This window comes from Cryptotermes secundus, unplaced genomic scaffold (assembly GCF_002891405.2).
Source record: "Cryptotermes secundus unplaced genomic scaffold, Csec_1.0 scaffold401, whole genome shotgun sequence".
Taxonomy (NCBI): domain Eukaryota; kingdom Metazoa; phylum Arthropoda; class Insecta; order Blattodea; family Kalotermitidae; genus Cryptotermes; species Cryptotermes secundus.
In genome coordinates, this window is record NW_019731223.1 from 1,935,600 (window position 1) to 1,955,717 (window position 20,118).

The 20,118-nt window shown below is 37.2% G+C and overlaps 1 protein-coding gene across 8 annotated transcripts in view; it reads left to right on the forward strand.

Moving 5' to 3' along the window:
- LOC111866508 (microtubule-associated serine/threonine-protein kinase 3) overlaps nucleotides 1-20,118 on the forward strand; it is a 106,056-nt gene that overhangs the window by 42,577 nt on the left and 43,361 nt on the right. For 6 of the 8 annotated variants that reach the window (XM_023855511.2, XM_023855513.2, XM_023855514.2 and 3 more), the window contains 5 exons: nucleotides 6,023-6,125; nucleotides 7,893-7,956; nucleotides 12,910-12,988; nucleotides 14,486-14,649; nucleotides 18,534-18,563. In XM_023855511.2, coding sequence (XP_023711279.1) covers nucleotides 6,023-6,125; nucleotides 7,893-7,956; nucleotides 12,910-12,988; nucleotides 14,486-14,649; nucleotides 18,534-18,563 — 440 coding nt within the window. The remainder of the gene's footprint in view (nucleotides 1-6,022; nucleotides 6,126-7,892; nucleotides 7,957-12,909; nucleotides 12,989-14,485; nucleotides 14,650-18,533; nucleotides 18,564-20,118) is intronic. The other 2 variants (XM_023855512.2, XM_023855519.2) reach the window with 1 other exon arrangement.

Genomic DNA, 20,118 nt, shown 5'->3' on the forward strand with positions numbered 1-20,118 from the left:
CGGTAGGTATTTAATTGTCATGATTTTATCCTCTCAGGTTCAGCTTCCTTGCATTGTTTGAAGTGGCGCATAATCCAAGCGGGTTCAGACTCACTTATAGGCCCTACCCAGTTCTCCGAAAGTTGTTCAAGAAAGTAATTTATTACCTATTCCATGCTAATAGTAAAGGTAGGATCAGCTTCCGATTTTGTAGTGAGAGTTTTCTAGAAAGTATCCTCCAAGATGTTTACTTTTTTCCTTTGCAGTGGTAGTTATCCTATTGACATTTAGGGGTGGGATTTTAGTGTTCGTATTTGTAAGTTATTTATTTTCAAAGTATCTCATACTGCTAGTGTATACATATTATAGAGTTTGCTGCTAGGTGTTCAACATAGGTTTTTTATGGGCCGAATCTATTTGTGCTTTTATAGAGTTAACGAAAAGGCGAAGTGATGTACACAGCGTATCCAGGTTCTCTTAGGACTGTGTTCATTAAAAATACAAGACGTGAATTATTTTTAAAATTTCACTCCTTTTATTCAAAATAGTCTCCTTCTGATTCCTTCTGGAATCGATTGAAAAGTTTTCGAAAACAGTCACTGTACTCCTTTTGTGGAATCGCATTTAAAACTGCGGTACATTCCCTTTGGATGTCCTGGATGGTGTCGTGACGGTCTCCTTTCATCGCCAACTTAACTTTTGGGAACAACCAGAAACATGCTGGAGCCAAATCTGGCGAATACGGAGGATGATCAAGACTGTGATCCCTTTTCTAGCCAAAAAATCGTGCACGACCTTCGATTTGTGGAGTGGGGCATTGTGGAGGAGCGACCAGGAACCTTGCTCTCGATATTCAGGTCGAATTCGAAGAATTGTCGCTCACAAACGATTGAGGACTCCGAGATAATAATCACAATTCACTGTTTGACCTTATGACAGAAATTCCTTGTGAATGATTACTTTGGAATCGAAGAAAACGGTTAGCAGTATCTTTACTCGACTCTTTTGCATGCGCACTTTCTTTGGTTTCGGCTTCTTTGGGCTCAACCACGCTGCACTCTGCCGCTTTGTGAGAGGCTCATATTGAAAACACTATGTCTCGTCATCAGAAAATCGATTTTGTAAATTTTGTATCACTTTAGGCCGACCGTAACATGTCTTTGCAGTGTTCCACTCTGGCATGTTTTTCATCGCCTGACAGCGCGTGCGGTAGAAACCGCGCACAGACCTTCCGTTTTCCCAAATCCTCGGTCAAAATTTGATGCACAATACTTTTGGTATTTCAAAAAGCTCCTAGATGAGTCTTGCAGAAACACATCTGTCTGATTCAAGGATTTCGGTCACTTTTTCCACATTTTCTTCAGTGCGACTTGTTCTCGGCTTTGATGCACGTGGAGCGTCTTCAATGTCCTCCCTGCCGTCACGAAATACAACATACCATCGAAAAATGTTCGAGCGCCTCAAAAAAATCACTACCGTACACACTTTCATCATTTCCTACGCTTCTCCGGCTGTTTTGCATAACTTCAAACAAAATTTGATGTTGGCTCTCTGTTCAACCGCCGTTTTCCGACGAGCATCAGAACAGTAATGTTACATTCAAGGTCAGAACACTTGATGCAGCAATGCTTGCGCTTTGAAATTATAGACGACCACAGCTGAAGCTTCAAGAATCTTAACATCACAACTCGCCAACAGATGACACTGCAGGGCAATGCATTTTATGGAACCTGAAGTTTTGTTGCTGGGTTCACAAGAGTCCTCTGCTGGTCCCTGTCAAAAAATCTGTCCAGGCCCGAGACCTTTTGTGACATTTTGTAACAAGCTTATTTCTTATGGTGAGGAGTTTCTATCCCCAAGCCCAACCCCCATGCTGGAGGACCACCCCTTGTCGACTATTCATTACTGCTTATTCAATATATTCGCAACTACCCTCCATGTCTGGAGACTGTCTCCTCCATCTGCAACTTGAGGATGTGCCATGCTGCTGTGAAAAGGGACCCATCTAACGTGGAACCAAAATGGCTATTCCGAAAAATGTATGATATAATAAAATATGAAGTAGGAACAGTGTTGAGATGCAAGCAGTTTAATAAAGAAACGGCACAGCCTAAATAAGTGCTAAAGTAGGGTTGAAAAAGATTACACTGCTGTTATTACTCTTTATGAGTTATAGAATGGGAAGAAGTGTACTTTAATTAAGAATTTCAAAGTTAATTTTGTGTATCCGATTAAAAGTATATTATCCTTCTGTTCTGAGTATTATATTGATCAATTCTTACACCAGTAAATCTCTGTTTCACCTGGTGAGCTAGTTCTGAATGGTAAGGATTTGAAGATTTAGAAGTAGATTGTCATGGTTTATCTGATATATATCCTGTAGTAGAGCCGAAATTTGTAGCAAATGCCTTCCAAGTGAGGTTTAAGTCCGCACCAACTTGCTCATGGAAATGAGTATCATGTGCGTTTCATTATTCAATAACATTGACGTTCTGTATTGTTTTGGGGCTCTCTATCTCTGGACTTTCTAAAATCCTGACAGGTGAGGTTATAAAATAGAGAAGTGAGTGACAAGCCACAACTTTAGGTTGTATTTGGTTGAATGTGTAATTAATCTAACAGTTTTATAAAGTTTCAGTGATCTTAATTACCCACGTGACTTATCGAGATTATTATTTTGTTAAATATCCCTTTCTAAAGCATATTCCATGATCCTGGATACAAGGGTGCCCAAGGTCTCAACTTGGACAATGTTGCATTGATGTTCTCGATTAAGATTGGTAGAATGCTCTGTCAGCAACACTAGGTGGTGATGACAAAACAACAGATGTAAATATGTTATGTCTCTTGTGAAGTGAATTATGACACTCATAGTTGCAGCAAAGGTCGCAGTTAACGTGCAAAAGAGTGGTGGGAGTTATGGTTATCACTTGAGTAATAAGTTCAGGGCTGTGTGTTATGGATGTAATTTTATGCATGGTGCAGAGAATTTGAAGACGTGCAAGTGATGTTAAATGAACCCCACATTACCCAGTCATACATACTGTAGTTACAAAGGACAGTGATGCAAAGATTTGTGGTCTCATTCAAGGCAGTCACAGGAGTTTTATGTAACATTTGTCCACTACAGTCAAATTAGTATCTGTAGCACTGAACATTTTTGCAGGAGAAATATGTTGACACCAAGCCAGCTGGCTGTGCAGTATTTAGTGATATCGAAATGTCTTTATAATAACGCGACAGTGAGACGATGTTATAGTCACTACATTTTGATTTATGGACTGGTGGTACTGTCACAATTTTCCTAAAGGCAACGCTTATTCCAATGTAACTACCAGACTTAAAGTCTTGTGATAAAGCATGTCAGAGGACCCAAGTCTCACATCAGAGTTAAAGTGTGGTTCATGATGCGTAGTTGGGTTGAATGTCATCCTACAGAACTCATTAGAATTTGCATGATGGTACTTATATACCTGCGAGGTGGTATCGGAATGTTCCCAGACTATTATTGTTGTAACTGCCTCGGTGAAATAAGATGAGAGAGAAGGCTAATGTCACGCTCCCATAAGCCTATTGCATCAGTCTGCCATGTGACACTGCACTGTAAAAACACATTGTTTTTTACATGAGTATCTTTTTTTACATGTTTTGTATTCTCTGTGATAGATGCCAAAATCGAGCAGTGTATTTGCATCAAGTTTTGCGTGACGCTCCATAAATCCACTGCCGCAGCCCTTGAAATGCTTTGTGAGGCTTTTGGAGAATATTCTTTATGCCAGACAGCAGTTTTTGCATTCAGTTTTCAAGCTTGGTCAAGTGTCAGTTGATGATGACAAACGTTCAGGGTGAACAAGCACCAGCAGAATGACAGAAAATGATTTAAAAAATCGAGAACTCATCAGTGAAGACTGTTGCTGAACAATCCATGAACTTGCAGACACCATTGGGATCAGTTATGGAGTTTGCCAGGAGATCTTAACAGAAAATTTGAACATGCACCACATTGCTCCTTCATCTCAACAACACTCCCACCATGTCCCTGAAAACCACAGAGTTTGTTACCAACAGCAACATGGTTATTGTTCCCCATCCTCCCTACTCACTGGACTTAGCCCTCTGTGATTTTGCTTTGTTTCCCAGATTGAAAATGAAACTGAAGGGATGACATTTTAAAGGAGATGGCAGCCAAAATTAAGTAAGTTAAGTCAGCATTTCTTTCTTGACCTAGTCCAGGAACTTTCCGATACACCTCATATGGACAATCTGGCTGCACTTGGATATCTGAGTAAGAATTGGACCATGCTCATAGTGGGTTTGATACAAGGAAATTGGATTCTTTGTTACTCAGTGTAGAAGTGTAAATTGTTATCTCTGTAATCTGCTTAAAAAGGCAGTGTTGTCCCTGTACTTAACTAATTAAGCAATATGAAGACATATGGGGGAGTGGATGTATAGATCATAGATCCACTTATTCTTGACCTCGGCACTAGTTTGAGGTGAGGGTCAACTTCACACCTCGGCTGTTTTACATATAGGGGTAGAGCCCCCAGTAGAATGGTGCCAGCAAAAGAATTCATCATTGTTTTTCTCTCGACCATTTCCTGCAAAGCTACAGTACAGTCACAGGTTTGAAAATATGTTTTATTGTAGTTTCAGACATCAGTAGAACTTGTAGTGGCAGCATACCTTTAACATTGCAAATTGAATGCAACTCCTTTATTTGTTAGCATTTCACAAAACTGCTTCATAAAAATCCATTTTATAACTGCGAAGAAGTTTGATATATAGTAAAGTTCTGAATGTTTTCTATTGCTCTGTCTCTGCAACTTATGGTGGTAAACATGATCAGTTATTCATTTCAGCATCAAAATGTCATGTTCAGGCTGTTCGGTGCATTTCATAAATTGTATGTTTGTATTTGAGTTAACGATTACATTATATTACACTGTGTAATTCTGTGTGATGTTACAGTTAAAACCAATTGTCAGTAGATAAATACGTTAGAAGTTGGAATGATGAATTATGAAAATGCGATTAAAAATCTAGGAATTTTTCAACTTGATGTAACCATACTAAATTGAACTACAGTCATTCAAATGACAGTGAAACATGTAACTGATTGTATTTGCCTTTTGGGGGATGTGTGCGCAGATGAGAAAAAAAGTGTACATTTTAAAATTTACGCATACAAATCTGTATGCTTCGATTTAAAGTATGTAGTAAATGTGTGGATTCTGTTTCTGAGATTTTCATGTTTCGTATCAATTTTTATGGTGCTTCCTACTATTGAATTCATAGGATTGTAATTGTAGCATTCTCTATACTATAATGGTTGTCTCTGCACATTTATTTCTTAGTTTGAAGCTTAATGCCGTTTTAGTGTGTTTCAAATAACCCGTGAGAAGTATCACTAGTTTACTGTACGAAAATGTTTTGCATTTCAATTATTTATTGTCATACATTAAAAAGAAGCTAATGCCTACTCTAACAACACAGTGAAATGTGTTTACTTTCTCCAAAGCATTTCAAATTTGTATGTGGCTAAGTAATGTAGTGAGTGGAATAGTTAACACTATATTATTTTGTAAGTACATTTTGTGCCTCAGTTCTGGAGTACTTTGGGTTCTTAATGGAAACTTGACTTTCTTTTTGCTGTTTTAGTAGCCTGGTTTAAGGATTTTGCTACTGAAATCTTGTTTATTGGCATGCTTATGTATCCTGAACTTTTTTGTATGTGTGTTTGTACAGTAGTATGCATTCAGTAAGTATTCATAAAGCAATGGAAGGAAAGAATTTGAAAGAAATAGATTGGAATTATCAATGGATATGAACCCTGACAAGTTATTTTAGTAAATAAGCATGTGGTGTTTCTATTATGTAAATATTAAGAGATTCTAAATGTGAATTTTAACCATTATTTTTTTATTATGTCATTGTATCCATGAAGTAAATTTTCAGGTTCTCATGCAGAATATATACAGAGTATATTCAAAGTGATCTCATGCTCTTGTTCTTGAAAATAATCTATTTTATTGTTTTTCAGAAAGAGTTAAGCCTGTCTAGAAGGAGCAGCCGAGTGTCTCATAGAAAAAGCTTTGTTTCTACAACATCACCAACACTACCTCGATGTCACTCGCCTATCTCAGGTTTGTTATATTGTAATCACTAACAGAAATCAAAGAGGTCAAATAACTTCTTTGTGAGACATGAATAAGATGAAAAATAAAAATTACAGAAATGTTTTAAGATAGATGGAAAATTGCATTAGGAATATTTATAGAATCATTATCACAACATGTGCTGTAGTAGTATAGTCTTGACTTTACAGAAGATTGTCTGACCTCACTCATTACAAACTAGAGTTTTAATGTAATTCATTCTTCTTAGCTGTGTAGGATAATATTTCCCCATAATTAAGATGTAAATTCTGAATGACAGAGGTTGAGAGAGGTCGAGAGATGAATACATAACACCACTTTTTATATCACCTCAAGTCTTCAAACTATATTTTCTGAATGAAACTGCTATAAGGAAATGCAGTGGTATAAGTAATAGTTTTGCCACCACCAGCTAAATATCAGAATTATTTAAATACGGTTGCCAAATTATGATAATTTTTATTTATTGTTACCTATTTTTCATGTAAATTTCCAAAATGTGGATTTTTTTTTATATTATGGAAGTCATAAATCACATGCACTGTGGAAAGATAAAGGAAACTAAGATTAAAAAATTGAGGTAAAGTATGAGGGGCAGTCAAATGAAAACAGGTCAGAAGCCAAAACATATTAAAAACATTTCTTACCTCAAAAGTAATCTCCAAAACTAGTAATGCATTTATCCCACTGGGAGATAATATGGTCAGTCCCTTCCTTGAAAATGTTTGTGGGCTGTCTACGGAACCACATCTTTACCCAGCCACACACGTCTTCGTTTGATGCAAACCGATGTCCACGAATGTATCTCTTCAGGTCTCCAAAAATGTGAAAATCACATATCACTTCCATGACTGTTAGTGACAGAAGCATTGCCAGCCAAAGTAATGTAGAATAAACTGAAACCATGCAAACTTTAGGATTAGTTTTCTTAATTAACTATGCTTTCTAATGTACTTTATAAGTAATATTGAATATAAAATATGGAGGGGGTGATTTTGAAACAGTGTGTGCACACCACACTAATGTGTACATATACAGTATTTTGAAAAAATATATACATTTCATCGGAGACGTTCTTATTTTGGGAGAATATTTAATTCCTGTATCACACTTCATACGATCACAGTAAAGATAAATCTGAGTCTCACTCATTCACTTCTATCTATAATGCAAATACAGCATTTTATTTTAAATCACATTTACAGTTCATAAATGTCATTAAAACATTTTCTGCCTATTTGTGGCAACATATTTTGGCATCAGGCAACCGTTAATTGATCAAAATTGAAAATAGCAGAGGAGAGTGCGGACACACGTTCTCGAATACAGTGACATGCAATAATAACATGTAAATGTATTGACGTGTGAGCATATGCAGTGATTGATTTCGGTCAATGAACAGTTGCCTGATGATGTCCTTGTGAGGCCGAAACATGTTGCAAGAAATAAAGAGAGAATGTGATTTTAACTATATTTATGAATTGTAAATAGCATTTTAAAATAAGACGCTGTGTTTGCATTATAGACGGAAGCAAGTGAATGAGTGAGATATTAATGAAACAGGATACTGAAATATAATGATATTATTAAATTTGAGTTTTGTCTTTAGTCAAGGTATATAGTTCAGGACTTTGATTTATTGTATTTGTTTAGCTTTTCCACCTAGTTAGTTCTTTGAAATTCTGAACACTTTTTAAAATCTTTCTGGATTGAGTTAATTTTTATCTTTACAAAGAGAATTGTCATTCTTTGCAGGAAGTCCACTGGAAAGTCCCAGAATGTCACCAAGTCAACATTTTGCATTTGCACCTGCGAAAAGGTAATAAGAACCATTTACTTTTCAGATTGATAATTGTTGATTGTCTCATACAGTATTGCAGTGATTTCACTGTTTATAAGACATGCCATGATTTCAGAGGTAAATTAAAAAAAATAGATATAGTCGTGATCATGCAGTACTTCATTTAATATTAACTAAAATTATAAGGAAAAAGCACATCAGATGCACGAAAGAAAGAAATTAAAGACACCTGCACATGATTATTAGCAGCCTAAAGTATTAGTATGTAAAGAGTTAGTGATTATGCATTATTTTATAGTTGCTGTTGTCTGACATGCATACCATCCCTTCTCAAAGCATACTGAAGCAGAAGAACGAGTTTAGCTTCTGAGTAATCACATTTTGTGAGTTCAGTATTTTCTTATTACTTGTAGATCTTTGATATAAGGTGATCTTAACAGATATTATAAGGGAAAGGCTGTCTTATGTTAATAGAAAATGTAACTATAGAGGATATATGAGAAATTGTTATGTTTGGATTTGTGGTATGTAATAATTAGAGAGAGAATAAACTAAAAAAGTAAATAAAGGTATCCCCATTACAGGCCATTGAGGCCCATAACGTTGTGAGATGTTGAAGCTCCCACATTTTCTAGACATTCGGCTCAGAGATGGCAGTAAGGTTGTCAGCTTTATGTGCTGGCCGCCCTTTACCCCCGGGAATATTCCTGGTACTCATTTCTGTTAGAGGCTGAGTTGACCCCAGTGCCATATTGCGACTGGAAGGATTAGTGCAATTGAAAAAATCCACCTCATCGGGATTCGATCCTGCGACCTTCCGGAGTACTTTATCAAAGTATGAGAAATAACAAGGAGGTGGGAGTTTTATATTACATAATTTTAGTAACTTATACTTTCTGGGACTATAGTGATAAGGACTACAAGCAAGAAGAGCTTCTTTGGAAAAATTAACAGAAAGCGTATCTGTGATGCAAAAGCTGTTCTAAACAACAAATTTATCTATTGTATAAACCATCATTCTCTACACAGTCTGTAATTCTTCCATTGTGTACTGTGAAACAGGTCATAGAATTATTCAGTCAGTGGAAATACATCTTCTGCAACTGCATTAGCTGTTCATGATTTTTACTGTTCAATAATTAAATCAGGCAGAAAGCAACATATTTATATATTTGGTGGGTTTGTCCTCCCCCACCCACTTTACATTCCCTCATATGTCTTTGAGATGCTTATCTTATCTCATCTCTTGATGAATCCCTTACTATAGGAAGATTAGCTTTTGCATATGGAGTTTAGTGGATTACTTAAATGTGTACTTCTGCCCCTGTGTGTGCTCATTTAGACCTGCCAACTGTATTCAGCTCCCTTTTTCTTTTTTGCTGTTCTGTTTAATAGACTGCCTCTGTGGTCTAGTGGCCAGAGTTCCTGGCTACAGATCCAGAGGTCTGGGTTCGATTCCCTGAGCTACCATATTTTCTGAGAAGTAGTGGGTCTCGAATGGAGTCCACTCAGCCTCATGATGATAACTGAAGAGCTATTTCAAGGAAATAGTGGCTCCGGTGCATAAAACCAAAATTAACAGCTGTGGGGATTTGTTTCGCTGACCACATGACACCCTCTATCCGCTAAAGTTGGCACTAACTTCACTGACAAGCGGCAGTCGCTCAGTCGATATAGTTCGCTTGTAGACTTAAACCACGGAGTTTGTTTTTGTTCTGTTTAAGAAGAGATGCAGAGTAATTCATCTCTTCATCTTTAACCATGTTTCCAACTGACTGCAGTTAGATACCAGCCTGTGAGCGGATTTTCTTCTGGAAGGAAATCATATCCCACTGCAAGATCTAATGGGGCCCTTCAGGATTTCAGATTGTCATACAGATTATATTACTTAAACCTCTGAAACATAGTGGTTACTATATGTAGTACAGACTGTATTTATGTTTTTCCTATAATTCTCAAAATATGCGGTGGTCATTTCTCTAAAGAACATTAACTTGTTGATCTTGATTTATTCTAACAGTCTTACAGTGCATACATTTATTCACCTTACTCTTCTCTCTTGCACTACATGTTTCAGCACAAAAGTGCCATCTTCATCAGACGATGGTGGATGACACAGAATTACTGGGTTCTTGGACTTCCTGACGATGGAAAAAGTCCAAAAACCAGGTAATTCTGTGAATCTGATGAGTAGTTGATCTGTTATAGCAAAGCCCTAACTGATGATCTCCAACAGTTTTGTATACATGTGAACTTAACCTTGAGAGAAGGATACTGGATAAAATTTTGTATGAAGTTGATGACTGTGATATTCCTTGGTGATTACTGCAGTCAATTTTATTGCCCTTCTTTTAAATTGTTACAGTAATAGACTCCTTCCACTGCTCAGGCAGTTCTTACTTATTCCAAATACAGATAAAAAGTAGTGGCAACACCTCTGTAGTTCTGAAATGACCTTATTACATGATGTAAACACACTTACATTCCTTCAATATAATCGCCCCCCATGTGTACCACCTTCTGCCAAATTTGTGGAAGGCGTCGTACACAATCAGCGCGTCCACTTCTGTTGATGTCCAGCAGTGACCGCCCTACAGCACGAATAATCTCCTCTTTTGTGTTGTAACGTGTCCCTCGCAGTGGTTCTTTCATTTTGGCAAAGAGATCATAATCGCATGGACTCATATCGGGTGAGTATGGCGGATGTTGCAGTATCTCCCATCGCCAGCGGTGAAACAGATCCTTGACAGCGTCAACAATATGAGCCCTTGCATTGTCATGAAGGATTGTGAGGTTCGTTGCCAACAAGTGTCGTCGCTTTCTCCTGAGTGCTGGACGAAGATGATTATACAGAAAATTGTAGTAGTAGGCAGCGTTTATTGTCTGTCGTTGAGGTACAGTGTGGTGCAGTATCACTCCATCAGTGTCATATGCCGCAATGAAAATCGCCTTCACATTACTCTGTCTAGGGCGCACTTTCTTTGGACGAGTAGAGCTAGGATGCTTCCATTCATTTGATTGTCGCTTCAAGTGCAGTTCGTATAAGCGAGCCCAAATTTCGTCCAGAGTGACGATCCTTCCAAGGAAGTCGTCACCTTCCCTCTGGTACCGGTCCAAGAAGTCCTGTGCAATTGCATAACGTTGCCATTGTTGCACCTCGGACATTGTATGGAGTACCCAACGCGCTGTAATTTTGCTGTATCCAAGAATAACGTGCAGAATGTGGAGCACGGTTTTGTGACATACGCAGCTAACTCCCACGCAGCCCATCGACGATCGACATCCAGCAAAGAAGCAAGAAGCTGAATTGTGTGGTTGTCAACATGGGATCGTCCTGAACAACGGCTGTCCTGAATGGCATCCCTCCCTTAACGGAACAATTTCACCCATCGTGCTACTGTGCGATATGGCAAAGCAGCATCAGCACATGCTTCTCGCAGGCCCTGATAACAGTTTTGTGCACTACTACCTCGTGCAACTTCAATTTGTATCCAAGAGCGTTGTTCTTGTTTCGTAAACATGTTGTTAGGGTGCTTGAACTGGGCTCCTGCACTTCAAGACGATGCACAATGGAACTCAATGAAACTCAACCAGAGCCACTCACTGCACTACTTCAACTGAACTTCTGCTATCAGCTACAGACGGTGCTAGTGCCACCTGACGCACATCTTTCATGTTGCAGCAGTGTTGCCACTACTTTTTATCCAACCCTTGTAGAATTAATAAGTTTACAGATCTGAGAACATAATTGTTTCACCCCTATTTGAATTACTTCAGCTGGAATTTAATCAGTACCTGGTGATTTATACCTATTTACCAAGTTTGCAATGACAGTTTCAACCTCAAAGAGATGGAGCACAGCTACTAATGGCTCAGCTGTATGCACTTGCATTTCCATGAAATATGAACTCAGTCTCAATACAATTTGGTCAGAACTGATATAAAAATGAAGCTCTAAGTAACAGACTATGATATGCAAACTTTAAGATTATGGCTTTATAGGATCTGAACACTGCAATCTGGTACCAGACTATATGGCATCACAACCAAGAGAACCATAATCTCAATATATATGTCACCATGAGAACCCCAGTTCTCATATGTAAATTAATTATACAGGCTCAGGATAGAGCTCATTTCGTGGGCACAGTGCTGAACCTTCAGTTTCAGTGATACCACGAAGTTGATTCATGCCATAAATGGAAATAGTACACTGTGTTCTGTTCAAACCTCCCACATTTAAATTAATCATAGTGAACAAATTGTGATAAATTATGGATTATAATTAACACTAGATGAAAGAAGAACTCAAAGAATTTTATTTCCGTTTTTCTTCGATGAAGCTCTAGTATCTGGCTGTGTATACCTTGACATGCTAGAACAGTTCCTGTATCCCCAGGTAGCCGATCTGCAGTCTAACATAATCTTCCAACAAGATGGAGGCCCCCCACGTTGGGGTCTGGATGTTTGGAGGTCTCTCAGTGCCACCTTCCAAGGTCACCGGATTGGATGTGGCGGACCAATTCGGTGGCCACCACGTTCACTGGACCTCACTCCACTTGATTTCTTCCTCTAGGGTTACGTGAAGGACCATGTGTTCATGCCTCGAGTGAATGGCCTCCCAAATTTACGGGCCCATATCCGTGAAACGATTGCTACTGTACCAATGGACATGTTGGAAAGAGTGTGGCAAGAAATTGAATACAGATTAGATATTGTTCATGCTACCAATGGTGCGCATGTAGAGGTTTATTAGTGTGTCAAAATTTTTTGATTTCTTGTATTTCCTGTAGCTTCATTTTCCTACCATTCAAACTTTCTGTTCTAAGATCTGATAAAATGTTGGAGGTTTGACTGGAACATCCTATATTTGATTTATATACAAGAACAAACAAGATTAAATAATTGTATGTGTACTAGTTCATTAAATGTGTGGACTGTATAAATTAGGCTCCATTTCTATATTTACAGGGGTGATGGAAGACGATGGTCAGTGGCTTCATTACCATCCTCTGGTTATGGAACAACTCCAGGAAGCTCAAATGTCTCAGTAAGTGTTGGTATCATTCTTCATCTACAAATTCAGATTGTGTGCAGCAAGTAACAAAATGTTGTTACATGTTGCTGGCCAGAAAAATGTGCTGCACACACAGAATTTAACCCTTTTAAGCATAAAAATTATCTGAATAGTATTGTCCCATGAAGTAGTGACTGTAGGTGGGGTTTGAATTGGTGATTGGATTTATTGACGTCATTAACACACAGTTCATGACCATACTTATTTATAGTGCCATCACTGATCTCCACGTTTTACAAATGACTACAGCACTTGCCAAGTCTTTTCAGTCTGCTGTGTCTTCACCAGTCTTTCCCTGGTAACAGCATCTGACAGTAGAGAGTTTTCAGGTTCTACACTCACTTTGTTGCCTGCTGGCTTTCAACTGCACCAACCAAACTCAGACTCCCTTACCACTCTCTTGAACTTCCAAAACCACCTTGGTTATAAAACACCATTTTTGTACTCCAGTCGCTTCTGTGGGAACATGTTTGTTTGTGAAGGCATTACTTAGTAATGGCTGTGTATACTTCTTATTAAGAATCTGTTGCCTAGACTTGGGTGTTTTTTCAACTTTGTTTTGAAATTGTTACTCAGTATTGGTCCTACACGCTACATTGCTCCCTCCTTATGGTTATTCGTCCTAAATAGCACACAGGCATACCACCATTTCTTCTTTTTTGAGGGCTGTGCTTGTGACGTCTGGTCGGTTACATCTTTCTTCACCCATAACTCGGTTCTCATGGTGATTACTCCTCAACTGCTCCCACTGCTCCCACCTTAATGCCACTCATCCCAAGCGGTTCCCTGGTAAGGTATCATTCGGTCCAGGTGTTCCCCCATCATTCTCCTTTACCGATCGGTGAAGGCAGAAGTTCCAATACGGGCCAGTGCTCCTACATCTTCGGCTCTTACTCCCTGTGCAGTCTCTTCTTTGTTTTGGAGGGGGCTAACCCCTCAACACTGTCCTGACACTTTTCACAGTCTAATGAAAGTCTAGACTATTTGCTTTGCCACTTCCAACGAAGTCCTGACTATTGCTTCGTGACCTCCAACTCATGCATCCTGTTGTGTTATAATATACAATTTCTTTATTAAAACTGTCACAACACAATTATATTATAGTCAGTGCCTAGTTTGGCTCTGCTACATGTTTCGGCTATTAAAAGCCATCATCATCTGACTCCAGAGATTCAAGTTTCGAAGAAAATCAGTCATCTCAATAAATAGAATAAGAAGTTGACATTATTGTCTAAAAGAGTGCTCTGTTCCTCTAAACACTGATGTATATAGCATTTGATGCCATCTGATGATAGAAATACTGACATTGAAATGATCTGTAGCTGTGGGAGCATTAATGGAAATGTGTTGAGCGAGTCACATTAACTTGTGTGCAGATGGTTAAATAGGGCGGATTATATGATGTGTGAATTTGGCACATTTAACTGCTTAGCTTTATATTTTTTACCCTCATTTTATTTTCTTCTTTAGTCCCAGTGTTCAAGTCAGGAGAGACTGCATCAACTTCCGAACATCCCCACTTCAGAAGAACTGCAGATGCTGACATCTCACTTCTCATCCAATGACAGCAATCCTAGCATTGATGATGAAGGGAGAAGATCTCCATTTCATCGGCCTCGATCTCGGAGTCTGAGGTAAAAAACAAATTAATGTAGTGTACTGGGAGACATCTCTGAGTTATCCTTTATGCATCTTTGTGCTTCATACTTGTATTCTTTTTCATTGCTCATCTGTTTAATTATTACCCATAGTGTAACAAGTTTAAGAACAATTTTTATTTTCCTTTCATTTGTTTGTGTGATTTATGTTGAGTCCCTCCCCCAAATTCTTCAGAAATTTCCAGCTTTGATATGCTAAAGAAAGTGAAGTTATCAATTTCTAATTCAGAAGGTGAGAGTTCAGATCTGTTCAGAATTAAGAGTTTGCATTAGAAACATAATGGTTTTTCAGTTATAGTATATGTAATTTTTATTGGAATATTATGCATTGTTTCATTTTGATTTGGTCTTGGCAAAACCTGCCTGAATGTATGTGTTGAAGGTGAAAAACTGTTACATGTTACAATGCTGATTTTCACATAACTTTGAAATTATATACTTAAATTTTCACCATCATCAGGATCATCATTATTCATCAGAGACTGTGCTTTAAAAATTGTCCTATGCTAGATTCACTTTAGCTGCTGATGTTGTTTGCAGGGACACAGACATATTAATAGCCAAAACTGGTTTTCTTAATCATATTTTATAATAGTTCTTTCTTCATATTAAAATATTAATTGTATGCAGTATGAATGTATATGTATACATTTTTTCTCATCAGCTGATAACTAGCGTGGTTGAACTTGTTGAATTTCTAGCTACTTTCCTTATTTTTAAAAAATAAAAGTAGTCTGTGTGTTTGTATGTGTATCCCCACCTAAAAACTTTTGAATGCCTGAACCAGTCTTTGTGAAACTTGCTATGTCTATCATGCCACCTGTTCCTACTCAGAGACATGTTTTGTAAATCCATCCCCTCAGTAATACCAACATTGCAGCTGCTCAAATTATTTGAGTAATAACCTTGTATTGCTTGAGTTCCCGGACTGATAGTCATGAAACCTGATATGTATATCACGCTGGTTGAGACCATCTTAACAGTGTATATCATAAATCCCCCCCCCCTCCCCATTAGTAATACATAATATTGCTGCCTCTCAGAATGTTGACATAATAACATTAATATTATTTCATTTTTCAAACCAGTCTTCATGAATATTGATATATATTTTATATCATCAAAGACCATCTGAAAGGTGTACTATAAATCACTCCCATCAGTCATACCAACAGTTGGCTTCATTATGCATACATATTAAAGTTTTCTTTCTTCTTGTCATGTCATGTACTCAAAATAGTGAAAGAGTCTTTATGTGTATGTGTTTAATTCCATGTTTACTCATTCTTGTTTTGTAAGTGGCCTTCTGGTTGTTGTATAAGCACATAAATAAATAAAGAATTTGATTGAACTGTTATTATATCTTCTGGGATGTAATGTCATATGGTTATTGAAAGGCAACACCTCCATCTTCAGCCTTGAAGAGTAAGCAAACCAAGAAACCAACATGAAGCAGGCAGCACTACACATTGTTATATCCCAGAAGATAAGACCGTTGTCTTTTCTTCTCGTTGATATATGTGCTCTGAATGAAATAGAAAGTGGTGTTTAGGTTAAGAGTTTTAATTCATTTGTGACAGTAAATTGTAATTTACTCAGATGAAAATATCACATTTCTATTAAATATGTGCTGCCTTCAAAGATTTTTTGTACATTTGCCACTATGACTGTAGTTTAAGGAGTTAGTAGTGACAGTAGTATTTGCCATGACAGTTGAAGCACAATGTTTTCCTTCTTCAGTTCGTTTTTTTAATCACATGAGCTTGATGCATGCAGCAAAAGAAAGAAAGTGAAAAGAGGTGTCATACTGAAGTATAAATCAATTTAAGAAATAATACAAATCTGGCATGTACTTGGTAAAGTATAATAATATGAAGTAGCTGCAGGTTTCAGTTGCACTGTAGATAAGTGGTGAAATGTCTTCCATAAGCTAGTACTTATCAGTCAAGAAGCCAGTGAATTTTGACAACCTTAAATACATACTCCAGTCCTTTATTCTGAGGAAGCTGAAATTTACAGTGAACATCTGAAACATTATAAATGTTAAAAGAGTATCAGAGTTTTTGATACTTGCATTCCCATTGCCTCTTCTGTCCTGCAGTAAAGTAGCTGGACTGTGGATCTAACCATTCACTTCTGTCACTGTTTTTTCTATGACTCGCTTGTACCTTTCTGGTGTGGCTCTGTTACCAGAGTGTCATTAGTTTTATTGGTTGGTTGATTTGCCCATAAGTCAGTTAGAATAAAGATGTTTATTCATAGTGTTGTATGTAAAATTCTCATATTCTTAGTCTTTACATTGCTTTTCTTAGATGTTATTCATATTTTATTAGAGAATTACTTGAAGAGAAATTGCATAGTGGGTGTAAGTCCAAGGCTCTGTAAAATTAGTTCAAAGCTGTTCAGGATTTTTAGGGTTATCGTTTCAAAACAGTGTGTTCTCATTGTATACGGAATTAGGAACAGTGCATTAATAGCAATTAGTCCATATTGACTTTGTTGAATTTATTATATTCTTAGTTCATATTTGCAACATAATTTCACATGCTTTTGTTTACCTTGGGAAGTTCAGTCTTTTGTATAACAAAATTAAGTGTGTGAGATACATTTGTTATGTATGTTACTGCAGTTAGTTTATCGTTTTTGTCTTCTCTCAGTATACATAATTACGAATGAAATTCGTATTTTCAATTTGCCTTCCAGTTTACTACCTGTTTTTGCTCATGAATTGTGTGTGGCTTGGATAGCTTTCAGTTAGGTTGAATAGGATCCTATTTAAGATTTGAGGCTTTCACGGCGGTGACTATGAAGAAAGCAGTCTTCTGGAATTTGGCACCGTGTATATGTGGTGTAACCTACGTTTCGGAGGAACGTATCGCCTCCATCTTCAGGGTAGAAGGAAAAAATGTAAGAAATCCACAAGCGAAGAGACCGTGAGAACCGGTACAAGCAGACTGCTTTTACCAGTTCTCACGGTTTCTTCGCTTGTGGATTTCTTATATTTTTTCCTTCTACCCTGAAGATGGAGGCGATACGTTCCTCCGAAACGTCGGTTAACACCGCATATACGCGGTGCCAAATCCCAGAAGACTGCTTTCTTCAGGATCCTATTTGTTTCGCAGGAGAATTGGCAGTATAAATTGAAAAGAGTCTTGTTACATTTCTTCTTCTGCACATGTAAAGTAGTCCCACTGTAACATATCTGTCTAGGTATGCTTTTGTTTGTCATGCACCAGTCTTTTGCATTTAGAGTAATTGCACATGAACTGTCCTGAAGGTCTCAGGGTTAAACTGTAATATGGTGAACCCTTGTAAAAGACAGTTGTTGGTGTATATATGTTTTCTATATGGTACAGTCTCTCTTATACAGCAACAATTTTTTATTGCCAGGTTTCAAATGGATATCTAGTGATACTAGTGACAGTTACTATGTAGTAGTCAAGATAGATTAGCTCTGGATTGATAGATTACAGCAGATTGGCAAAGCATGATAAGAATAAATCATCACCCAAGTTTAAGTTCAGCTGGGGTAAATTAATTTGTGTTAGATTATTGGAAACACTTTTGCTAAAATAAAAATTTTGTAAGTTGCTTTTGTGTTGTTCCATGATATAGCAGAAGAGACTTGTTGGTACACTTCTGATAACACTTTGTGTGCTCCTATACTAAATCAATGGCATAACATGCTGCTGTTTGCAAGGTGCTCCCACAATGCAGCATACCTAATTTCACTATAAATAGATTTCCAATACTCTTGTTAATAAAGTTTGATTTTGTACTTGTATCTACAACTGCTGACACTATGTTTCTGAATGTTAATAGTACCTGTTTCTTTCTTTTTCTCTACTTGGCTGCCATAGCTTGGCCTGGCTCTGTATCGCCACACTAGAGTAAGCTTCTTTTTATTGTTTTTTTAAATTTAAGGATGTTCATCCGTCTTGTTCTAAATATCTGTAATTCTGTATTTTTTGCCCCAAACCAATGAAATTTTTTTTTCAATATTGACATTCTCACAACAGTGACTAAGAAGTGTTCTGTCATCTAGGACATGATGCCATGTAGTCTTTGTTCATTCTTTATTCAAATCTTGTTTCAGAATTTAATCATTAAATTTATCTTTGAAACTGACCTATCTTCCATATAATTACCATAGTTTAAAGACTATTATAATACAGCATAATAATAAAGAGAAAGTCTGTGTAAAATACTACAAAAATAATCTCGTCATCAGTGTTCTAGATTAAAATTGTTAGTATGCTCTTAACATTTTTTATTCACTGTACTTAATCATTCACACATATAAAGCACTATTCTCTGACCACAGTTTGTAACTCTTGCCTTAAATGGCATTGCCTGACCAATGTCATGTGATTGGACATGGGGTTTGGATTGAGAATTGGATGTATTGAACACTTAGAACTCATAACTACAAGTAGCTGAAGTGCTGTCACTAATTCACACACTTGACTTCTCACTACAACACTTGCTAACTCTTCACAGCGAGCTGTATCTTCCCCAGTTGTTGCCTGGTAACAGGCATATATATATGCATATAGCTTTTGGGCAGAACCAATAGAAAATACCACTTCAAATAGTTCTCTGTTTATTGTGACATCACGTGTTTGTTGCAGTGGAAACGTGTTTAGTTCGCCATTGCCTAGCAGCAGATAGCTTCTCTTGTTAACTATATCAAGTCACAATATATTGATCGTCATTTCCCTGGTTCACAGCACTGTCCATTCAGATCTCCAGACCACAGCCTCTCAGAGTTTAATTCGATGGGTAACATGAAATATCAGGTATATTAGCAAAGAGTGGAAACACAAACTGCATTGCTGTGTCATATATTTGATGTTACAACTGGTATGAAGTACAATTATAGTGAAGTGATATGAGATACATGCTTGATTCACAGATTACAAGGATGAGGGTGGTCATTCTAAACAAGTTGTGAAGTCAGCAATAAAAATATGGAAATACTTCTTCATTTATTTTTATCTTTTAATATTCGTTAGTGATAAATCCATAACTCCATAACCATTGAGAAGTGGACTGATGTTTATGTCTGTACACACCAAATTACTAGCTACCTAGCTTAATTGTGTTCTGATACTGTGTTAGTACCACTGTATCATAGAAAAGAATTTTAATGGATCCCACATGAAGTTCTTTCAGTACATCCAACTTACCAAGGTAGATTATGAAGCTTAACACTGCTTGTAATTGACACACATCCTCAGAAGTTGTCTGACATATATTTTATTTGCTTTAGCATCAGTGTTCATAGTTATATTATTATTGTTAAATGAATTGATTTTCTTACAGGTTTTTATGCCAGTATCATTGTCATATTGCTTGTATAATAATAATAATAATAATAATAATATCTTTATTGCTTCAAGAAAAATGTACAGGCGACACAATTACCACAGTTGTAGAAGAAGT